This window comes from Eretmochelys imbricata, chromosome 1 (genome assembly GCF_965152235.1).
Source record: "Eretmochelys imbricata isolate rEreImb1 chromosome 1, rEreImb1.hap1, whole genome shotgun sequence".
Taxonomy (NCBI): domain Eukaryota; kingdom Metazoa; phylum Chordata; order Testudines; family Cheloniidae; genus Eretmochelys; species Eretmochelys imbricata.
Window position 1 is genome coordinate 309239471 of NC_135572.1, and position 20124 is coordinate 309259594.

The 20124-nt window shown below is 40.6% G+C and overlaps 1 protein-coding gene across 1 annotated transcript in view; it reads right to left on the reverse strand.

Annotated features, from left to right (window-relative positions):
* Positions 1-7768: 7768 nt before the first annotated feature.
* Positions 7769-20124, reverse strand: part of DOCK4 (dedicator of cytokinesis 4) — a 412253-nt gene continuing 399897 nt past the window's right edge. Inside the window, exons 50-53 of the mRNA XM_077807794.1 lie at positions 16298-16370; positions 12393-12506; positions 11281-11342; positions 7769-8188 (exon numbers count right to left, since the gene is read on the reverse strand). Coding sequence (XP_077663920.1) covers positions 7769-8188; positions 11281-11342; positions 12393-12506; positions 16298-16370 — 669 coding nt within the window. The remainder of the gene's footprint in view (positions 8189-11280; positions 11343-12392; positions 12507-16297; positions 16371-20124) is intronic.

Below are 20124 nucleotides of genomic sequence, written 5' to 3' on the forward strand. Positions count from 1 at the left end.
AACTGGGTTAAAAGCACAGGGACCTTATAAGGACACCTAATAAAAAATTATGGCTGTGGTTTATAACAGTGGCCCAGATTAGCCTGTCTCATACTATATCCTGTGTGGAGGATAGTGCTGGGAGGAACTGTCTTTGAGGGTCCATTTGCAGAATTCTATTCATATTCTCTTATTGGGCTTTAGTCCCTCCACCGTAGAAAAGCCATGAAGCCTACAACTAAAGCTGCCAGGTCTGCCTGGATCCACAGGGATCTGTGGGAAGCCACAGCCATCTATGCAGAGCTCCTTTATTTTGTAGATTCCAAGGGCAGAAAGAATGATTGCGATCATCTAGTCTGACCTCCTATATAACACAGGCTGTAGAAGAATTCGTAGAGCAGATCTTTTAGAAAAACTTCCAATCTTGATTTAAAAATTGTCAGAAATGGAGAATCCACTACAACCTTTGGTAAGTTGTTTCAATGGTTAATTACTCTCACTGTTAACAATATTTCCAGTATGAATTTGTCTACTTTCAACTTCCAGACATGGGATCGTGTTACACCTTTCTTGAAGAACCAATTATTAAATATTTGTTCTCCATCTAGATATTTCTAGATTGTAATCAAGTCACTTCTTATCCTTCTCTTTGTTAAGCTAAATAGATTGAACTTCATTAGTATATAAGGCATGTTTTCTAATCTTTTAATCATTCTTGTGGCTCTTCTCTGAACCCTCTCCAGTTTAGCAACACCCTTCTCGAATTGTTGTCACCAGAACTGGACACAGTATTGCAGTAGTGCTTGCACCAGTGCCAAATACAGTGGTAAAATAACCTCTCTATTTCTAATCAACATTTCCCTGCTTATGCATACAAGGATTGCATTAGCCCTTATGGCCACAGTGTTGAAATGGGAGCTCATGTACAGCTGATTATCTACTATGTTCCCCAAATCCTTCTCAGAGTCACTGCTTCCCAGAATAGAGTCCCTGTCCTGTAAGTATGGCCTACATTTTGTTCCAATTGTATACATTTACACATTTAGACATATTGAAACACAAATTGTTTGCTTGTGCCCAGTTTATCAAGCTATCCAGATTGCTCTGCATCAGTGATCAGTCCTCTTCATTATTTACTACTCCTCTAATTTTTGAATCACCTGCAAACTGTATCAGTGATAATTTTATGTTTTCTTCCAGATAATTCATACGTATGTTAAAAAGCATAGGGCAAGACCCCCAGGGGACCCAACTAGAAACACATTCATTCGATGGCTGTTTACATTACATTGAGACCTATTAGTTAGCCAGCTTTTAATCCAATTAACGTGTGCTATGTTTTTGTTAATCAGTCTAGTTTTTTAATCACTATGTCATGAGGTATTAAGCTTCCACATGAGCTCGGGCCTGCCAGTACCCTGGGTGTATTGGAGTGATGCTTCCAAATAGCCACCCTGGCCATGCCTGACCCTGCCACCTCTGGATCAGAGAGGTTGTGCAGAAAAGATAATAAAGTCCAGGCAGTATTTTTTTTTTTTTTTTAAAGGAAAGTTCCTTAAGGCCTGAAGAGGAATGATATGATGTGCTTCTCTCTCTCTCACTCGCCACCCCCCCCCCCAAATTCCTTCCTGGCCCCTCACTCACACGTACCTGTCCACCCATTCCTGCCTGGCCCCCTCAGTCTTTGCCTATTCTCTCAGCACCAGTCACTGGTACCATTTAAAGAGGCTTCTCTGAGGTCTGGGAATAAGGGGAATGAGTCCCTATTTCCATATGGTAGAGGGGAAAAATTCTATTTGCAGGAGGCCCCCTCTTTATGCAGATCTAGAGGGCAGGACCTGCATTAAATTTAAAGCTAAGGCTACATTTTTATGAGTGAAATTCACTCCTGTGCAGAGGGCCACCACAAGGCCCATCAACATCATTGGAAATTTCACTGGAAATTCAGGCAGGCCAATCCTCACTTACAGACAACCCTCAAACCTGAAGCAAATACTCACCAGCAACTACACACCACACCACAGAAATACTAGACCAGGAACCAATCCCTGTAACAAACCTCGTTGCCTTCTCTGTCCCCATATCTACTCTAGTGACATCATCATAGGACCACACCAGCCACATCAGGGGCTCATTCACCTGCACATCTACTTATGTGATATATGCCATCATGTGCCAGCAATGCCCCTCTGCCATGTGCATTGGCCAAACCGGACAGTCTCTACGTAAAAGGATAAATGGACACAAATCAGACATCAGGAATGGTAACATACAAAAGCCAGTAGGAGAACACTTCAAGCTTCCTGGACATTCAAAAACAGATTTAAAAGTAGCCATTCTTCAACAAAACAGACTTCAAAGAGAAACTGCTGAGCTACCATTCATTTGCAAATTTAATACCATCAATTTGGGCTTGAATAGGGACTGGGAGTGGCTGGCTCACTACAAAAGCAATTTTCCCTCTCTTGGCATTGACACCTCCTCATCAATTATTGGGAGTGAACCACATCCACCCTGACTGAGTTGGCCTTCAGTATTGGTTCTCCACTTGTAAGGTAACTCCCGTCTCTTCATGTGCCAATATATATTTATGCCTGTATCTGTAACTTTCACTCCATACATCTGAAGAAGTGGGTTTTTTACCCAGGAAAGTGTACGCTCAAATAAATCTGTTAAGGTGCCACCAGACTCTTCGTTGTTTTTGTGGATACAAACTAACACGGTTACCCCTCTGATAACTGGAAATTCAGAGAGCTAGCTTCTGAACTGCAGTGTACTGCACTGCTAAAAAACTGGCCAGTTCATATTGCACTTACCACTATGGGATCCCAGATACACTCTGACTGCCTTATTTGGAAGTAAGACCATCACAAGTGTTATACAGATGTTGGTTAATATTGAAAAGCAATCATGAAACCATTGACAACAATTTTAACTGGGTGTTTGTACTGTGACACTGACAGACCAGCTCAGGCCAGAGCTTTAGGCCAATTCACTTGTGTGTGACTATCAAAGGCGTTAAATATATTAGTATATATTCAGGCCAATTCACTTGTGCGTTAATAGAGATCAGAGGCAATGTTAATTGTATTGTTTTTGCCTATGTTTATCCTGTTGTTTACTATTACATTACATTTACATTATACATACCTAGTAATTAAATAACCCTAGATCAAACTGTGTATTAATGTAAGAGTGTATCAGGTGTTAGAACTTCATGAAAACTAATGGAATGTTACTTGTATTGTTTTCACTTATCTATTCCTATTATAATGTAATGACAAGCATTTCCATTATGTATATCCCTGTAACTAAATAACTCACTGAATGCAAATGAAGAGAGCTAATTCAAAGAAACTGGCCATTGTGTGGGTACAGACACGTCTTAGATTGTTGCCTGTGAAAAGAAGCTATAACTACTGATTCAAAGAGAGATCCTTTATCTTTGGACTGTTTGGATTCTAACAGGGTGGAATAACTGAATGAGAAGACAGAGATCCCCAGTTATTCTGGATATCCCTGAGAGACTTCTGGGAAACTGGCAGATTGCAACATCTCTACTATCATTTTGGACTTACAAACTTTGACTCACATGTTATTATATTTTACCTGCTTTAACCATTCAGTAACTCTAATTCTTTTTTCTTAGCTAATAAACCTATAGTTCTTTTACTATAGAATAGACTGCCAGCGTTGTCTTTGGTGTAAGATCTGGAATACCAGTTGATCTGGGGTAAGTGACTAGTCTCTTGGGACTGGGGGCAACCTGAGGTGATGTGATTTTTGGTTTATGTGACCATTACCACTAAGTCCAATTTATCTGGATGGCAAGATAGGCTAGAGAGCCTAAGGCAGTGGTTCCCAAACTAGGGGCAACGCTTGTTCAGGGAAAGCCCCTGGCAGGCCGGGCTGGTTTGTTTACCTGCCGCGTCTGCAGGTTCGGCCAATCGCAGCTCCCAGTGACCGTAGTTCACGGCTCCAGGCCAATGGGGGCTGTGGGAAGGGCAGCCAGCATGTCCCTCGGCCCATGCCACTTCCCGCAGCCCCCACTGGCAGAGAAAGGCGAACCGCGGCCACTGGGAGCTGCGATCGGCTGAACCTGCGGATGCGGCAGGTAAATAAACCGCCCTGACCTGCCAAGAGCTTTCCCTGAACAAGCGTCGCCCCTAGTTTGGGAACCACTGGCCTAAAGGGACTGTCTATGGCTCCATGATAAGACTAGTATAATGATCCAGGCATTCACATTTGTTACTGGTTTGGTGAAATCTAATTATAGAACATACCACCATTTTGGAAGGGTGACCATTTGTCCCGTCTTGGCCAGGACAGTCCCTTTTTTAAGCCCTGTCCCGGATGGCCTGATTTTTTTCCCAAAAGGAGGCATTTGTCCGTTTGCTCTTGCTGACTTGATCAGTTGGCAAGAGCAAACAGGACAAATACTCACTTTTGTCAAAAAGTGGGGTGTGGAGGGGGTCAGAAGAGATTCCAGACCCCCACAGTGGGGAGGCAGGGCTGTGGGGGCAGCAGTGTTCCAGCACATGTGGGGGATCCCCCATTGCACAGGGGGGGCCCTCAGGGTTCCAGCGACCGGGAAACAGCCTGGCACATGGCAGGGGGGAACGATGACACAGGATTACAGTGACGGGCAACAGCATGGCGGGGCCCTCCGGCGAGCAGCTGGGGGTGTCCCATTTTCTCTTTCGGAAATATGGTCCGCCTACATTTTGGGGTATCTGCCCTTGTTTTCTGACAGTCTGCCCTGAGACAGGCACTCACATTTGAGAGTCATTCCAGACAGCATGACAGGTACATTACTGGATAATGGGGGAGTGTTCTTATTCATCACTTGCATTATTTTCTGAACTGCTTAATGTCACTAATAAGTCATAAAACTACATTTATTCATAATGCATAAAATTGAGATGAGAGCTTTATTTATAGTAGCCTTTCAAGCTCTGGCTGTTGTAGCATACGTAACAAATTTCAGACTACATTTCTGTAGAAGCCAAGATGAAAAGCTGATCTACAGAAACAATTTGTCAAACCTGGCAAAGCAGAAAATGTGTCAGCTCCTTTTTACAGCACTTCACTGTCATTTTTTTATGGTCTCCTATTGTTCAGAACGTTCCTGATGTCTTGGTTATAAAAACAGGGAGTTCAAATTGCCATAAATTAACCTAACTCTTACAGTAAATTTTACAGTCCTCCATTGATCAGAAGTGCAGGTGAATGCCCTCCAAATCTTTACTGTCTTGGCAATTGTCTCACAAAGCCATTACAGATCCGAGCAGGGAAAGGACTAACTCAATCCAGGAGATTTTTAGAAGAAAGCAAGCTGAAGCAAAGAAGGCAGAAAGTAGGTTATAAATCAGTTTGTCATGAAATTAAACTATTACGTGGAAAACAAATTATACTATAAAGATTAATCAAGTAACTTTATTCTGCAGCAACCTATATGAGCATCTGGGTAAACAGAAACCTCATGAAATGTTTTGCTGCAAAGCTGACTTCAATAATATATGCAAATGATAAATTCAACAATTCTGCTCACTGCCAGAAATAAAATAAATGGCTTCAGGAGCAAACAACACTGATTCATACTGTGCTCAAGCACTAGACAACCAATCTATTAAACTACACAGGAGAAAAAAAATCAAAGCAGCTTTGTTATCTTACTTGTGACACCTTAGTTAAATCTCAGGCATTACCTCTTTATACCAGCATAAATATGTAGCCTTCTACATCTTTTATAATGTGGTTACAGACACAAAAATGTTATAGTCAAAAACAAGAGCTAGTTCAAGGAATTTCAGACTTCAAAATAGGCAAGATACAAAGCTAAAATTCATATGTTCCTTTTTCAGTTATGAATACTTTCACTAAAACATAAATATTTTAACATATATTAATTTTTTCTGACATTCAAAATTGTAAAGTCAATATGGCAGAATTATTGTTAAAAGCACATATGTACAAATATTCTTTTTTCCATACATAAAGTATTTGGCATAATTATAACAATCTTACTGCATACACAACTGTTTGCTTCTTTTTTCACATAATGGTACGCTCCTCATTAAAATTAACCAGTTATGTACAAAAATACTTGAACATTTATTATAGAAAACCTCTATAGCTACCATCAACAGCACATACCTGCTGAAGGTTTCATTGAGAGAATATAAAAAGTGGTCACTTTCTTCCAGTAAGCAATCAACAAAGCAAACAATTAAAATCAACATGAGCTTCCCCAAAAAAGGAGAATATTTTTAACATGATTTAAAATACAGTTCATAAATCTGTTGTCAACCAAGTGTTAAAAACAGTAAGAAAAAGAAAGAGAGCTACGAAAAGTACATACACAAGGTGCTTTTTCCACACTCCTACGACTGGGCATTAGCTTTCCATAGCTTTACGGATGCTATCTAGTGAAATTCAACCTAGAACTGTCTACTACATCTTCCTTCAGTAAAGATGACAATGATCAACTAAGTTAAAACAAAACAAACAATAACAAAAACCTCCACTCGTAAGAATATACATGAAGAGCTGTTAGGAATTTTGCTAATTTGTGCAGAATTGTGAATTAATGCCCTGAATCTTTTAAAAATTTATTGATACATACCCAGTGATTCTTATTCTTTAAATTTGTTCACTCACTGCATTGATTTGATACTAATCAGTATCGATTCTTGTGTATCCTTAGTAACGGGACACATTCATTTGTGCCTCTAGAATATCTGGATATTTGTTCTTCTGGTACAGAGGGTTTTTTTTTTAAGTTAACTTTCAAAGACAGGAGAAAACCTCCAACTAACTGTTAATGAGATTTTTTTTCCCTGTATGGGCTAACTGAAAGAGTAAAGGTAAATCGCACCATAAAAAGAAAGAAGTGCACCAGATACAGGAGATAAGCTACTGTTATAGGACTAAAGAGCTTATCAACAAACAACTTAAGGGGGGGAGGGATAGCTCAGTGGTTTGAACATTGACCTGCTAAACCCAGGGTTGTGAGCTCAATCCTTGAGGCAGGCATTTAGGGATCGGGGGGCAAAAATTGGGGATTGGTCCTGCTTTGAGCAGGGGGTTGGATTAGATGACCTCCTGAGGTTCCTTCCAACCCTGATATTCTATGATTCTATGAACTTAATTCCCAGAAAGGTGATCTACACTGAATGAAATGTGGATATTTGTTACTCTTAAAAAGCAACACAAAAGTAGTATTTTGTTTCAAGAACTCACTCTAACCCATGCCCTTACAACTTTTTACTGCGGGGTAACTTGCATTAAAACCCCTCCTCTTCCTCCGCCACCACCACCATATTGACCAACCTGCTCATGGGGAAAGGGGAACAACCTTCAGCCTACTTGCAGAAATGTCCTAGCCTACAAACAATGTTGTTAGAAAGCGTGCATTTCTTTCTCATGATTAGCTCAGTTAGCATAGCCTACGTTTTGTAAAAAGCATACAACTAATGTAAATGAGAGCTTGTGGGGTTTTAGATTTAATTAAATTATATTTTATAAAAATGAACATAAGATATCAAAAAGCTATGCATCCATATTTACCACCTTGAAATTAACAAAATTCTCTCATTCATGCTTCCTGTAATACCTGGCAATCAAAATTATTAATTTTATTTAATAATGTGCAACATAATATTAATAAGCATTTAAAAGAAAATTGGGTAAAATATTAAAGTGCCTACACTAAATGTATTTAAATCTTTTTAAATATTATTTCATAAACGGTAAAGAAGTCATTGCAAGTACATATAAAAGTGACTTCTTATAACTGAGACACTTTCCGAGGAAGAGGCCTGGGCCGAGGAAGCTGTTCAGTCCTCCGGCTACTGTTTTCCTGATTGTTTGGCCGCGCCAGCAGGGGTTTGGGTGGCAGTGCTGGTGGATCTGCAGTGACAGGGATGGAGAGGCTGTGAGGTAGCGGAACAGGCCGTCTCAAAGTTCGTTCATAAACGCTGTAAGGTGGCGGCGTTTTACTTTCTTTTCTCATTGGCTCCTCAGAAACACTGTAGTTTGGAATAGTCTGTTCACTCCCTTGACTTTCAAAGCCAGAAGTTTCTGATGTGCTGCATCGGCTAAGCGAAGAGATTCCACTGCTGTAACTTCCTGACAAGACTGGGGAGTTGGATATGAGCCCCGAGGAATGACATTCCACTGGAGATGGGGTAAATGATTGCATGGATCCCTGCAAAGAAGAAAAGAGAAGGATTCATGTGAAGGAGAATTAAGAGCAATGTTTCTCCGTGAACACTACAAACCCGGGTAGATTTTTTTTTTTTTGGCACAGATTCTTGGGGGCTTGATAAATGGAACACGTATTTATGGTTGAATTAAGATCCAGCAAAAAACAAGTCAAAGCTTGTCTATAGAATGCTTATATTTTCAAACTATACATCAAATACTGTTCATGTCAACAATTTATTTTAATGGAAGTAAGCTATATTAAAATGATGTATTCCTATCATCAGTCTCCGGAAAAATCTGTCAGTGTTTAAAAAGAAAACGTTCATAGTACTGACGATGGAATATGTATCCATAGCTTGCAGTGTAACTAGTAGCACGGTGCCCTCTACTGCCAGAACACTGTATCTACATCACATTCAGTACTGCTACTTCAGTCTCCGGTTTAGAACGTATTTACAGCTTTCCTCCCATTTTTTGCAATGAATCATGCTGTAAAAAGAGCACACATGAAGCAGTGTTATATCTAATATTACATGTATGATTTTTTTAAAATTAACTACTTAATAATTTTGAAACACAGGAATGATAGCTGTGTAAATGAGAATAAACTTTTATTGAATTCCCCTGCATTTATCAGTGCGGTGTTTGGTTTCAGGACCGTAACTTATTACCAGATACCATTAACAGTGCAGGTAGCTTCAAATTCTCCAGTGTGCATCAATGCTATTTAAAATTTTTAGCATCTTCTGCTTGTAAAAGCCACAGGACGTCCAGGATTGGAAATATACTCAAAACACCATCACCAGCCTGGTTTAGAAGTATTGTTTGCCCTAAGCCAAGTTGTGATGAGCCAGCTCAAGCTATTGTATATGTGATAAATATTATTTACTAAAGATATTATCCACTAAGATTCTCACTCATGAGTCCTAGCTCCTCAGCACAAGATTGGTCGAACTCCCTCAACTCTTAAAGAATATTTATCCTCAAGAACAATAGTACTGGAGTAGAATATAAGACAGGCCCTCTATTGGCAGTCATGTGCCACTGTCGACACCTGAAGTCAGAGGTATTGAGTTCTTGGTCCTCAGAAAAGGCGGAGCCTCCCCCATAAGGATGAAGACAACAGGTTCTGAGAGAGGGCCAGGATCTCTCCCATGTACTCCTGTTGAGGCCTCCAAATCAAGGCAGCTCCACATTATGGTTTCCAGATTTCCCCTTTCTACATTCATGTTGTAGAAGTGGGGAGAGTGAATCCAGCTTTGCTGGTTCACTTGTAATCTTTTGCAAGGATATTATGAAGCCTACTCAACTTCAAGGCTCTGCTTGATTCCTACATTGGCAGATATAGGATTTGTTGGCCGAGGCAGACCGGTTTTTGCACAGATGACGACACTCAAACATCAGTGCTCTTGGGGCATGAAGTTCTATCCTTGATGCAAAGCCTATATCGTGCTACCTTATGTCATTTTTCTATTGGGATATTTCTGAAGCTTCTTACTTTCCAGGAGTGAGAATCCTGTCAGTGAGAATCATTAGAGAAGGGAAAAATACCTATAATTATAGTTTGCTGTAGATTTTACTCCAATAGGTTTCTTATGCATTTACCCCACATAGAATTTGGGGATTTTTAGAACTGGTTGAATTTTTTTTTTTTTTTTTTGAAAACAAAAAACCAAACCTGTTTAAAATTTTCACACTCTCTTTTTTACTGTTACTTTTTTCTCTCCTCAGCTCTAGCGATCTTTTATTAAAGTGTCTTAGTGCTTGTACTTTGTTTCTGTTTTTTCTCTGGAGCAATTTTTTCAATGATGATTAAATATTTTTAATTGGCCTCTCCTGGGAACTCTGCCGCCGACGTAAGTGAAGGATCGGACTTGCAATGTTTGTTGGGCAGCATTAATACCAGGCAGGGGATGGTGCACAATGGTCAAAGAGGGGACATGACACACACTACTCCATTACTGCTATCCTTGTGGGTCAAAATTCTTCATGAACTAACAGAGTTTTGTTGGTCGGACGCTAAGGAGTTAAGAGACAGGAAGGAAAATTTTAGCAGAACATCTTCAGGGAAGCAGAATCACAGTAATTTTCCCTTTTTGATTTTGATTTCTTTACAGTAGAACAGCAATTGTACTGAATTGTGAGGAATTGAATGTGTTAGGAAAGGTGTAGACTTCTAGTGATTTGCTGAAAACTTAGTTTATCCTAAGCATTTTTGTATAATGCCCATCACTGCAATAATTAGGCACCAGTAGTATACTGTCCATTAGAATCTCCTTATTCTCCTCTGACTGTCCTGGAAGTTAAGAGGCCACACACTACTACAGGCCGGAGGCTCACAATTCTGATGAAGAAAGGAATGAAAGAAGCTTGGGTTTGAAAACCTGTAAGAAATATTATTAGTTTTTAATTATGACTTACTCAGACTCAGGACGTATTATTATTAAAGCATGAAATATACAACAACAAACACCTGAAGAGATAAGAAAAGACACTACACATACAAAAGGTTTTGCTAAGTACTAAATATGTTAGACTTATGCTAGCTAGTTTGAGAGACAATCCAGACACAGCAGACTCAATCCTCAGCTGAATAGTCATGGAGGGAATGTGGATCTAAAACAACTTTCTGTTCCCCTGATCTTGGGCTGGCTGGTGCTCAGCTGCTCTGTTCCAGACTAGGATCAGACAGCTGTGAGCACTGCAGTGGAGTGGAGAGAGGTGCTTAGAGCTGGCTTTATACATCTCCACCCCATGTCGGGGGAATTCTTGGCTGCCCATCTAGGGACTGAGTCAAAGCCCACTGAAGTCATTGGAAAGATGGAAAAATTTTCGTTTACATCAATGGAATTTAGATTAGATTCTTAGGGGCAACTTCCTCAGGCAATGCAAAGGGGCTGGAAGAAGGGCCAAAGATTGAGTCCAACATATGGCAGAGTTAAAATGAAGTGGGTTTTACTTAATTGTCACTGCGGGCTAAGAAAGTTGGTGTATTCTGGAAATCCTGCTAAACTGCTTCCTTCAGCCAATATAAATTAAAAGTTATGCACCACACAACATAGACTTAACAAGGCCCACGGAATAGGCCAGTACCTTCATTGGAGATCTGCCAGCAGGAGAAGGGGAAACCGAAGCCACATGCCTTGCTGGTGAAGCTGTGAAGTTAGAAAGGTTTCAATTCAATTTCACAGAAACTAGACATATTTTAGAATGCCACCCTCATGAAAACTGTAAATCAAGTTTATCACAGAAATTCTACCAGATACAAAAGGTCACCAATATGTTTAGATGGTTCACAGGAAAAAAAAAAAGATACAAAGGTATTCTTGGGAAAGCGTTGTTAATGGAAAAGAGATGATCCAATTTTTACTACCCAATACCTCCCCCTGTTCCATTCTGTGCATCTTGCTCAAAGGCTGTGCATGCTTTAGAAGATTTCATTTGTTTTCAAAGTTATGCAAAGGTTATCTTACAAGAGAATACATACAGCATGAAATATTTATGCACTCATCTCCCCTGGTAATTTTTACATCATTCTAAACTAACTGGCAACGTGATTGAAAAAATTTCCTTATCATGCTTTCTTCCCCTCCCTTTGCTTTTTCTTTTAAGGACAAAATTCTATATGTATGTGTTAAAGAAGCAACAACACATGACAAAACATGCTTCTGTCAGAAGCCTGAAGGTCCATGGTGTATTGTGAGGCATGAGGATAAATGGAAAATATCTTCAATCACTTGAAAATAATCATACTTAAAGTAGCATTTAAATATCTTTTCTTTTAAATTGACAAATGATTTTTGAAGGGCAAACTGGTTAATGAAACTGAAACCATGGACTTACATGACAGCCTGTACAGCACCACCCAATAAGATCCTTCTTTTCATAGTGCTCAGTTTGTGATTACTAACCTCTAACCATCGTAAGGTCAAAAGACAAAAAAAATCAATACTCTCTTTTGGTATTAACATGTTTGACTCTAATAAGTCATTCAGTGAAGATGCAGGATATTGAAAATAGAATGTTACAAGAGTACAGAATGTTAACAAGGTGAACAACTACAGTTCTACAGTCTTCCATCCACAGCAATCAACTGATAAATTAGCCTGCCAAGGGAGTTAAGTGTTAATCACAGTGGAAAGAGTCAAAACTATCAAGTAAATCATTTTGTATTGGAGGATGGCCTGAAATGTTCATATACTCACCAGTTTGTGTGGGTCTTGGTGGCACAGGGGGAGACATAAGCTTTCCACTTTCTGACATGTTCCTGGCTTCTTTCCCATTGTCCAGGCTCCAGCTGCTAGGGGTGGTGTTTACAGCTGGAAGAGAATGACAATGCTGACACATCTGCTAATATTTCCAGCTCTCAATTCCAACCTCTCCACCTTTCCTAGATCCATGAAGATTACAAATATGTAGAGTTAAAATGTTAACCAACTTAACAGCATGCCTGAAAAAACTTGCATGATTACAATAGCATTTCAAAAAGCACTTAAAATCATGCATGTTAGACTCCTGGCCTGCTTGATGTAAGTACGTGGCCGCTAGGTGAATTTGAGATTGTACAGCAAGTTGGACCTTATCAGCAGTAGCAGCTGAAAGAGCACTCTGGTGCTTTGCACAAGCAGATCCAGCTACAGAGAGAAACAGACTACGATCCCATGAATACTGTCAGGGCTAGTCTACACTAGAAGCACTACATCAGGTGCAGCTGCACCGATGCAGTTGCGCTGCTGTAGCACATCTGGTGAAGACGCTCTATGCTGATGGGAGAGCACTCTCCTGTCGGCATAAGTACTCCGCCTCCTCGAGAGGCAGAAGCTAGTCAGTGGAAGAGCATCTCTTGCTGACCCAGCGCCAGTGTGGACAGTGCTTAGGTCGCTGTAACTTGCCTTGCTAAGGGGGATGACTTTTTCACACCCCTAAGCAAGGTAAATTACAACGACTTAAGCGATAGTGTAGACCTGCCCTCAGATTCCCTCTGTAACAGGCTCCCTGTTTAAAGAGTTCTATGTGGAATGAAACAGACTGTTCCTAGGCAGTTTCTTCTGAGTCGCTTTATATATGGAAAGACTGGAGAAGCAAACTGACTAGAATTCCAGCCAATATTCCCACAGAATATCTTCAATTTTAACACACTTCTGTTGCTCTGGTATAGACAAAAAACAAAACAAACAAAAGAAACCAACCCAAACCAAAACAACCGAGAGAGAGAGGGAGGGAGAGAGAGCGCGCAAAGTGGAAGGGGAGAGGAACTGAACAAAAATACATAGGCCGATGAAGAGAAGAAATAAAAAAGGTTAAAATACATTAAAAATAGCACAAAGCAAAAAATGGAGTGAGGGTAGCATATGACCCTTACTTTGTATCCATGGTCCAAAGGTTCTAATTAAATATGTAATTTTACTTGGTCGCAGATGACTTTGGCACCCTTGACTTGTATAAGATCACTGTTTGGTATTTATCGGTGTCATTTTTCAGGGCTTGTGCATCTTTAATTGAATTGTAGTGCATGGAATAGTGATTACTGCACAAAGCATAGAATATTCTCTATGACGGGAAGCAGAGAGGTCTCATACTATAATGTTCTCCACACTTGTCTGACAAAAAGACATTTAACACTGGCAGGCCCAAAAGAGATCTTAAAAATTTCAGGTTTTCCTTAAAGCTACCCTCTAGTTAATGAAAAATCTACGACCTTCAAAAAAATAAGGACTACAGAATTGGTAGAAGCCCTTTTAAGCTGAACCATCTGTTGACAATACATTCAAAGCACTTCCAACATATAGGGAGCACAAGCTCTATCTATACCATTCTTCTCTTTGCCTGTCCTCCATACTTGTGTGCAAACGTGGTACTGAAACACAGCAGGACCTTGTGCTCATTTACAAGAATGGAATGACAGTTAGAGTACAGTGTTAATGTTATTCACTATTTCTATTGCAGTACATTTAAGGACTACCACATTCCTACTCTACCAGGCACTGTACAAATAACACAAGGATTTGTACAAACAACACAAGGATAGTCCCTACCCCAGAGATCTTACAATTTAGAAAATACAGAACAGGGAATAAATACACAACTGAGGGGAGCGAGGTGTGTTTAAACCAGTATCCAATTGGTTTCTATAGTCATGTACCCAGATGTTCATGTGCCCAGATAATAATGACAAATCTGATATTGGCATGAACCAACCTTGACAGTAATCCATTTGCAGAAATATTGCTCATAACCTGCCACTACGTTAAAAAACAAAACAATGACAAAAATTTCCTGACATTTTATTACACTTTCTAAAGCAAAAACATTTTATAATTTGTTCCCTGTAGATATTACAAAGAACTAATTTGTAATGAGTGAACAATTTTATTCAAGGGGGGGTAAATAATGAAATTGTTTGCTTGGAGAACAACTAATTCATGAACTAAATTAAAACAAATGTATTTAAAGCACCAAAATAAGATTTCTTGTATATTTAATTTTCCAGTCCTAATACCCAGGATTCAGGTTTACCCGGCAACTTACCATTTACATTTTAATATTCATTTGTTCGTAAGTACACATAACATATATTATGCTTTTAATAGGTACCGATTAAAATGCATTCCAGTGAGAACATTTTTATCAATCTTTTTGACTAGTTCTCCTGAGGAGTGCTTCTGCAGTAGAGGGTTGACCCTGAGAGCAGGACACAGTAATCAGCCTATTTCCTAAAAGACCATTTTGTCTTTTTTTTCCCTAATATGTAATAGAGACATTTAACATATTGATGGTAACACGTTACTTCCATCTAGCAGCATGATCTGTCCTTACTTTAAAAGTGACCAGGTGGGCATGACCCCTGCTAACTGGCTCCCTAGGCTCCAACCTCGTGGTTGAGTAAACTCCCTAAGATGGCCAGTTCTTCAGCTCCCAGACCAGCATAATTGAAATTCTGTAAAGACCAAAATATTTCTGCTGCCTGGACATTTTGGATTTTTTGGTCCCATGAAAAATTCTGGTTTTTGAACTTTCATCCCGATTCAAGTGAAAAAATATTAGAAAACTCAATTTACTTTGCAGGATGGAAATTCTACTTCCTGGTCGGCGCTAGTTATAATTTTCTTTTGAAATGTCTGATTTGAATTAATCTGTTTTACTGTAAACCATTTGGAGTGTGTCTGTATATTCCAGAGTGATTTCAGTGAAAAGATTAGTGCTCTGTGTAATTACGCCAACAATACAGAAGCACCCTCATTTATATTTTCTTTATAGCAAATAATGGATGTTTCTTATTTACTTTAATATGGTAAAGATAATTAGATCTAGTTCCAGTAGCATTCCAGATATAAACATTACTAACTATACGTGGGGAGGAGCAGGGGTGAATTATGTATGGCTAAATGGGAAATGGATGTATCAAACTTCAGGGTTGCCTCCCATCCCAAGGCAAGATCATCCCAACCTCCCCTTTAGCCTCCAGATGAACATGTATCTTTCTCCCACTCCTGAGCCTTTAAACTTCCTCCCAAGTGAGACAGTCCAGCCAGCTCAAGACCTTGCCATCTGCTGCTCCATCACTGACTCTTGCTCCCTCCTGTCTCCTGGGCCCTTCTGAATGCAAAGCTCAGATCACAGGTACACTGTCTTGTCAACTGTTTGAAATGGGCCATCCTGATTATCACTACAAAAGGTTTTTTTTCACCTGCTTAGAACAGCCCACCTTAATTAATTGGTCTTGTTACAGTTGGTATGGCAATACCCATTTTTTCATGTTCTCTGTGTGTGTGTGTGTGTGTGTATCTTCCTACTGTATTTTCCACTGAATGCATCCGATGAAGTGGGTTTTAGCCCACAAAAGCGTACTCCCTAATAAATTTGTTAGTCTCTAAGGTGACACAAGTACTCCTCGGGGGTTTTTTTGCTGATACAGACTAACACGGCTACCACTCTGAAACCTGTCCTTTTCTTGTGAAGCACTTTGAGATGTATGGATGGGACGTGCTATATGAGATCTAGGAACTATTATTATTCACCAGCCTGTCAGGAGGAGTGGCATTCTAGAGTGACAACTTTAATTGTATCTTCACTGATACCCAGATTGGCAGTGGTACAGGATTCTACTCACCTTTCTCAGGGCCAGACAGGTTAGGATCACTTCGGGGCAAAGCACCATCTCCGATATGATTAAACAGCATTCTCTGGAAATTCAGAACAGTGCATTTTATGGGAAAAGACAATGGCAATCCAATGACCTTTTAAAATACAATTACATTAGTTTTGCAAAAACAAAATGTTCAAAAGAATTTGGCCCAAATTATTTAAATAAGGAAAATGATCTTGAAAACTGAGGTAATCCAAATATATGTCTACAGAGCTGGTAGTTTTGTATGTTTGTTTTTTGTTTATTAAAGAGGCATATTGGGGTAACCCCCCTGAGAACTTAAAATTGTATGGAAATGGGTAGAAAAAAATTGAGATTAATTCCTCCTTTTCGTAAACGTGTACATATTGGAATAATTTGAGACAGTTATTATTTATTGGCTTTGGCAGTATATAAAGCAAGTTCCCTGCTCCATTACAATTACAACTTAAGGCCCAATCCTGAAGTGAAATCTGTGTGCTTTGACTTCAGTTGGATAGCAAATGGGTATAGAGGTCCATTTGCAAAGATTTCATTGTAGGATCAGGATCTGAATTGGATACCAATATTTGGTGATGTCTAGTATGTTGCTATTTCCTTGGTACAGGGTGTTTTCCTAATTCTGCCCAAGATCTGACTCTTCATGGTAGCAGGGTTCCTTAGCTTTATAGTGGGTAAGAATTATCCCCTGTATTGTGGCAATTCCCTCCTATCTGAATATTGATTACTACAGAAATCATAGGAATACAATGCTATAAAATTATTCTAAGCTCCTAGGTGTTTCTATTAGCAACATTCACACAGCACATTCCACTTTTTGGAAATCTTTTTTGACATTAAATAACAGGAAAATAAAATAAACAGCTATTCCCACAAATAACTCAGATCTAATTTTTGAGGAAAATCTAAATAGAGTGCTGTGTTCTGCAATTTAAAGGCAGATCAGACCAACAATCAGTGAGGGAAAACCAATCAAGCCTGTTATCACATCTTCTTCCAGCATTAACTACTGCCCTTTGCCAAGAGAGTGAGGCAATAAGTAAAAAAAGAATCTGGTTTCCTTTCTGAAGGAAAAGTCCAGGGGCTGAAAAAGCACTGAAGTCACTAGTAGGGATCAAGGAAGCAAATTCATATGAAACACAAAGGAAAGAGGATAGATTGAAACAAAGAATGACAGTTATGTAGTTTGGAATGCTGTTGTAGCTGTGTAGGTTCTAGGATAAGAGAGAGACAAGGTGGAAGAGGTAACTTTTATTTGGCCCAGCTTCTACTGATGGAAGATACTAATATTTGGTTATGTCCAGGATGTTGAAGCTTATCAGGGCATCCAGGAACAACATCATAACCAGCATCAACTTCCTGGATGCAACAATCAGCTTCAACAATGGAACCCTACAGACAATTATATACAAGAAACACACGAATCACCACACCTACCTTCACAGATCCAGTAACCATCCCAAACACACCAATAAATCTGTTATCTACAGCCAGGAACTCAGATCCATAGAATATGCTCCAAAGATAGACCTTTAACATCCATATAACTGCCTTCATCAGACAAGGACACTCCATCAGAGAAGCAAATCACATCATGGAACGGGCCACCCAAATACCTCGAGAGAACTTGCTTTGATACAAAAACAAAAAACAAAAAACAAAAAAACCCCCCACCAACCGAAAACCCACCCAAACAAACCCCCAAACTCCAAACGCACACCCCTGCTTGTCACCTACCAACACATACGGAGAATCATCAAACAATTACAACCCATACTTGACCACATCCTGAAATAAATCTTTTCGAAACCCCCCTCTTCTGGCCTTCAAACAAATCCCCAACATCATCAGAAGCAAGCTTCCCATAGACCAGGACACACCAATTCAAAGCAGCACCACACCCTGCCAGAACAACAGATGTAAAACCTACAGACAGAGGCTGATTAAGTTCTCCTGGGGCCCTGGGCCAGAGCAAGTGGAGGGGCTCCGGTGGCAGAACTGTGGCCCCGCTGCACCACTTCCGCCTGTGGTCCTGCCCCCATTCTTTCCCTTCTGCCTGCAGCCTCGCCCATGGTCCCACCCCATTCTGCCCCTTCCCCCGTAGCCCTGCTCCTGTTCCACCCATGGCCCCACCCCATTCCACCCCTTCCCCTGTGGCCCTAGCCCTGTTTTGCCCATGATCCCACCCCGCCCCACTGTGGCCCCATTCCCCTGTTTGCTCCTTTTGGCTCCCCCTCACTGAAGCCCCAAGACCATAAAAGCTCTATCCCCACACCACAGCCCCAGCCCTGAAGCTGCGGCAGGAAGCGAGAGCTCCTCCAATCCTGGGGCTGCAGCCAGGGTCCGGGCACTCAGACTTTCCCCACCCTGACCCCCAGGCCTTCTGCCGGGACTAGGTCCGGGTGCCGGGGCTTTCCCTGCCCTACCCCACCTGCTTGGTGCGAAGATAAAGGAAGAAGGAGGCATGGCTCAGGGCCCTATTTCACCCTGGGGTGTTCGCTACTTCCCATCACCCAACACAGATGTAATGAGGTTAAGTGGTGTCCATATAAAATAAGAACTACTAATTATTCCTCAAGAAAGGCTTTTAATGATTTTTTACTACAATAACAGCATAAACAAAATAAAAAAAGGAAAAGCAAAGACCAGCACTGAATGAGAATTAATACAAAAGGCAGATTATATTGAAGACAAGTGCCAGTACATGTAATATTGTGAACCATTTGCGAGTTTCTGAACAGTGACATTACATGTGCTGCTCCTGGCAGGCTACAACCAAAGCCCGGAAGACAAGCATAAGTAAAGCTATTATTTACCAGCTTTATATTCCTGGTTACACTTCAGCTGGCCGTTTTCCGCACTGGTCAGGTACAGACAGTCGAGACGTGCACGTCCCTTTGGTTCAGGGAGCGTGGGTCAGGTTTACCGAAAACACACACACACACAGAGTCCCGTGCCTTCATTCTTTTTATCTGATCTGATGGCTGTGTTTTAGAACAGACCAACCAATCAGGGTGGGCCACACTGGTTATATGGTTGCCCTAGTTGTATAATTGATGCATATTTAATTTTTATGTCCAATTATTAGTTGTTCGTATAATTGAGGCCTAATTATTTTCTGTAGCCAATTAGATCTTGAATGCGGGTAATTTGGGGTTGATAAGTACATAGGAGTCAGCATAAATTGTTATCTGGTTGCAGCGTGTCCTGACCAGAAGCCACAAGCTTAAGCTTTGTTTTTGCAAGGCTTACATTTTTAAGTATATGGAAGTTTGAGGCCAAACAGTTGCAATACTTCTATTTCGTTCAATCTTGATAAGACAGTTGTTCAATTTATTCACACCTGGCACTTCTGCCAGGGACCAGGGTCGGAGAACTGGGGTTTCCCCTGCCTACCCCACGGCTTCTGCCACGGCTCTGAGCTTCTGCTGCCCCATGGCGGATTTCTGCTGGGGTGCCCATTTTTCCAGGGCCCCCCCCAATTGGCCAGGGCCCCTGGATAAAGGCTCAATGGGTCCATTGAATAATCTGCCACGACCCACAGACTTATCTCCACTGCTAAGGTGATTAATGCCTGGCACGACAAGCAAGATCCATGGGTTCTAGGCATGCCTAACACAACACGTGGTGTATCTCATCCAGTGCATCAAATGCCCCAACAACTATGTGGGTGAAACCAGACAATCACTTCATTCTTGAATGACCTCACACAAAAAAATGATAAAAGACAAAAACACCCTACCACCTCTGGGCAAACACTTTTCACAAAGTGATACTCCATATCTGACCTCTCAGTCCTCATCCTGAAGTTC